Here is a 3,757-nt window from a genome sequence, read left to right as displayed (position 1 = left end):
CAATAAGTTACAGTGCTTATAGCAGTGCCTGGCACGTGATAAGCGCTCAGTAAATGTTAGCTATTACCAGTTTCTACAGATGAGAAAATGAATTCAGAGAGTTAAGTGCCTATGTGTCAAACCTGCGACTAGAACTAAGGCCTGATGGACCCCAGAATGCACACTTCCCTCTGCACTAGCTGCCAAAGCTGGAAATGGGCAGGCATGGCACCCCTTCCCTGCTCAACTTGGGAGTAGATGGGATGAGCTGTCCAGTATGATTAAATCTGCCCTGCTCTCCAGAGTTACCCCTCTGCATGAAAATTTTGAAGCCCATGGAAGGAGAGCCTGGAGACTCTAGGATCCTGGCCTCTTCCCTTCTCCACCCCTTCCAGGATGCCACAGCCAGCCTGTCTCCAGCCAGGACTTTAAATAAAATCTCTCACAGCTGGTATTAGATTGAAGGCTCCTGTTTACCATCGAGCCTGGGCCTGTAGGCTGATTAGCTGCTCCAGGGCCCCCAAGTTTGGCTGTAGGGCCAGCCCAGCAGCTGCGGAAGAGGCAGGGTAGTAGAGGAGTGGGCTGGCCAGCTGGTGTGGAGGAGCAGTTGGATTGGCAGCAGCAGGAGTATCTTGAGCTGCAGTAGTGTGTCCTCAGCCGCCCAAGGAGAAGCCAACCTTGGGAAATGTGCCCCCCAAACTGCTGCCTAAATCTAGGTCAGTTCAGCACAATGCTGTTCAGCTGCAGGCCTTCCTAATACCTTTTCTGTCTCCCTCCCTGTGCTGAAGGCCCTCTTACTTTGTAATGACACTCCCTTCCCCCAGGGCCCTAGCCATGCCCCACAAACCCAACACACAGCTGCCACAGGTGGGTTCTGGTCCTTCCAGCTGTTGGACCCATTCTTCATGCCCTGTCCAGGATTAGCTGGCTGATGGGAGGCTCTGGGGTGTGTGGGTGGGAGGGGTTTCTGCCCTGTTCCAGCTCCTTAAAGCCTGGTCTCCAGCGCCCTAGAGAGAGCCCCAAGCAGCCACAACAGCAAGAGGTAAGAGAGGGAAGATCTGGTGAGATAGAAGGGGGAAGGTCAGGGTGGGGGCCGATGGGGGCTAGAGCCATGGTGAAGAGAGCCGAGAGGGATGGGGAGAAGGCAATACTCTCACTCAGGGTTCCAGAAACGATTCAAGCCTGAGAGGCTCAAAAGCAGAAATTTGACATTTTGGTATTGGAGGAATGGAGTTTTGGGACCATCCTGGGGTTGTGGGTATGTGCCAAAAATAGGAACAGGACATTGGCTTGTACACAAACCCCTCTTGGGGAGAGAGTAGGAATATGCCCAGATGTCTCTGTTGTTCTATTTGCTTGGGGTGTCTGTGTCTCTAACACTGTATGTGTGCCTGTGTGGGTGTACATTTAGCTGACTGCTGCCTAGAGGGGAAGGAGCGAACAGTTATGAAGTATCTCCCCAGTGTCAGGCACAGCGCTCAGAGTTTAACTTATGTTTTCTCATAACCCTCCCAACAACTCTGTGAGGTAGGTATTTTAATCTCTTTTACAGCAGAGATGACAGGCTCAGTGAAGCAGAGTAATTTGCCCCAAGTCACATGGCAAAGAAATGTGCAACTCTAGGATCTCCAGATTCCTGGCTCTGTGCTCTTTCTGATTTGCTGTCCAGTTTTGAGTTAGACGCAGAACTTCTTTGTGGCCAAAAGGTGAGGAGAAAGGAAACAGGTTGGAAGGCCTGGGAGTTGTGAAACCTTTTCAGCTCGCCAAGGGTGCTCCAGGCAAGCCTTGGGGCACGTCTGGGGGAGGAGACCTTCACCAAGGCAGGTCCAAGATTACTTGCATGGGCCTGTTGTCCAGGTCACAAGACCACTCCTCCATCCATGCCTCTCTCTCTCCCCCATTGATCTGGGTGGCAAGGGGCAGGGGAGGGTTGGGCTTTTTCTGGGTAGGATCCTTTCTTTATGTTCACGCGTGGTCAGCTCAGCCCTGTTTGGGCTTACTGCACACACACGCCTGTATCCCCACATATCTGAACTATACCCCACCTCTAAGGGGCACCCCGTCCTCCAGTTACCCAGGTTGGAAATTTCCAGGCTATGTGCCTCTTCCTTCCTTCTGACAGCTTGCCACTAAGCCCGTTCTACTGATAACTCTGAAGTCGATCCCCTCCTCTTCAGCCCAGCAGCTGCTAGCCTCCTCCCATCTCCATCCCCTCCCACATGGGCTTCCTTGCCTCTAACATCCCCTTCCGGTGAGAAGTGAAGAAGATGGAACTGCGGTGGGGGAGGTGAAATGGGGGTCCTCCACAGCGACCTCTCTTCCTCTCCCCAGGTAAAAGTCAGGTATGAACAGCAGCTTTGGAGACCTGGGTACTGGCGGCTGCAGCCCTTGGGATGACCCTGCTCGCTTCATCGTGGTGCCTACGGCCTACGCCCTAGCGCTGGGCTTGGGGCTGCCCGCCAATGTGGCCGCCCTGGCAGTGTTCCTCCGCAGTGGTGGGCGCCTAGGCCAGGCCCTACGTCTCTACCTGCTCAACTTGGCCCTGGCCGACGTGCTCTTTACGCTCACGCTGCCGCTATGGCTCACCTACTACCTGGGCCCGGCCCACTGGCCCTTCCCAGAGGCCGCTTGCCGCGCGGCCGGGGCTATCTACTACGTGTCCACCTATGCGGCTGTGGCCTTCGCAGCGCTCATCAGCGTGTGCCGCTGCGGCTTGGTGCGCGGGCCGGGGCCGAGCGCGCCCGCCCGCCTTGCGCTGCGCCGCCGAGGCCCAGCCCGGGCCGCCTGCGCTTCTGCGTGGCTGGCGGGTCTGGCCTGCGCCGCGCCCTCGCTGGCCGCGCCGCACGCGCTGCGCCCTGGCCCGGGCGGCTCTGTTCGCTGCCTCGAGCACGGCTGGGCGCGCTCCGGCCTGGCCTACGCCACCGTGGCCTTTTTTGCGGCCGCCTTCTTGCTGGTGTTCGCGGCCTACGTGAGCCTGGCGCGGGCGCTTGCGGCGCCCTCGGGCCCAAGCCCGGCGCCTGCAGGCCCGCACCGGCGCGCGGCCAGGACCATGGTCTTGGGACTTCTACTCGTCTTCGTACTCTGCCTGGCGCCCTACCACCTGCTGCTGGCGCCCTGGGTGGCTGGACAGGAGGGCGCCGCGGGCGGTGACGGTGGCGGGTGTCACGCCACCTCCACGCTCGACGTCCTGCACACTCTCAGCCTGGCGCTGCTGAGCCTCAACAGCTGCCTGGACCCTCTAATTTACTGCTTCTCTGTGCGCCGCTTCCGCCAGGACTGCTGGGCGCTGAGTTGCCGCCCGGGGTTGGGGGGCCCCGGCGCCCACGGGGCTTCTTTTGTCTTACCTTAAAGAGGACCCTGGTCTCCTTGCCTGCCCACACCCTGCTGCCGCCTTCCTGCAGGCATCCGGGTGGAGAAAGCTCTTTGAAAAGGCCTGGGTTCTAATCCATATGCAACCCCTTCCTAGTCCCTTAGCTGTGGACCACCGGGCTCGTCAGTGAAAAGGGGATAAGAAGGTTCTTTGTAACCTGAACGTTCTCAGGGCCTCGCCAACTTTTGGATACAAATAAATAATATGCCATTATTTTTTTAAACTTCTTGGGATAAAAACCAAAGCCCTTAACATTGGCCTACAGGGCCATGTCTCATCTGTCTCCTGCCTACCTCTAGCCTTATTCTCTTTCCAGGCTCAGTCAGCACCTTCTCTCAGTCCCTGGAGCATAACCAGTTTCTTACCAGCTTCAAATCCTTTGCACCTGACTGTACAAAGAATGATCTT

At 57.2% G+C, this 3,757-nt stretch overlaps 1 protein-coding gene across 1 annotated transcript; it reads left to right on the top strand.

Annotated features, from left to right (window-relative positions):
- The first annotated feature begins 1,147 nt into the window (after positions 1 to 1,147).
- On the top strand, positions 1,148 to 3,328 carry LOC126071300 (platelet-activating factor receptor-like). The gene is made up of 2 exons (XM_049875528.1): positions 1,148 to 1,685; positions 2,311 to 3,328. The coding sequence occupies exon 2, from the start codon at positions 2,324 to 2,326 to the stop codon at positions 3,326 to 3,328; it is 1,005 nt and encodes a 334-aa protein (XP_049731485.1). The 5' UTR covers positions 1,148 to 1,685; positions 2,311 to 2,323.
- Positions 3,329 to 3,757: the final 429 nt, after the last annotated feature.

The sequence above is a fragment of the Elephas maximus genome, chromosome 3, assembly GCF_024166365.1.
Source record: "Elephas maximus indicus isolate mEleMax1 chromosome 3, mEleMax1 primary haplotype, whole genome shotgun sequence".
Taxonomy (NCBI): Eukaryota; Metazoa; Chordata; class Mammalia; order Proboscidea; family Elephantidae; genus Elephas; species Elephas maximus.
The sequence above is the reverse complement of the archived record's forward strand: the minus strand, read 5'-3'. Positions and strand labels throughout refer to the sequence as shown.

Bases quoted from the DNA above. Each gene is read 5' to 3' on its own strand.
- LOC126071300 (XM_049875528.1), top strand. From the start codon at position 2,324: ATGAACAGCAGCTTTGGAGACCTGGGTACTGGCGGCTGCAGCCCTTGG.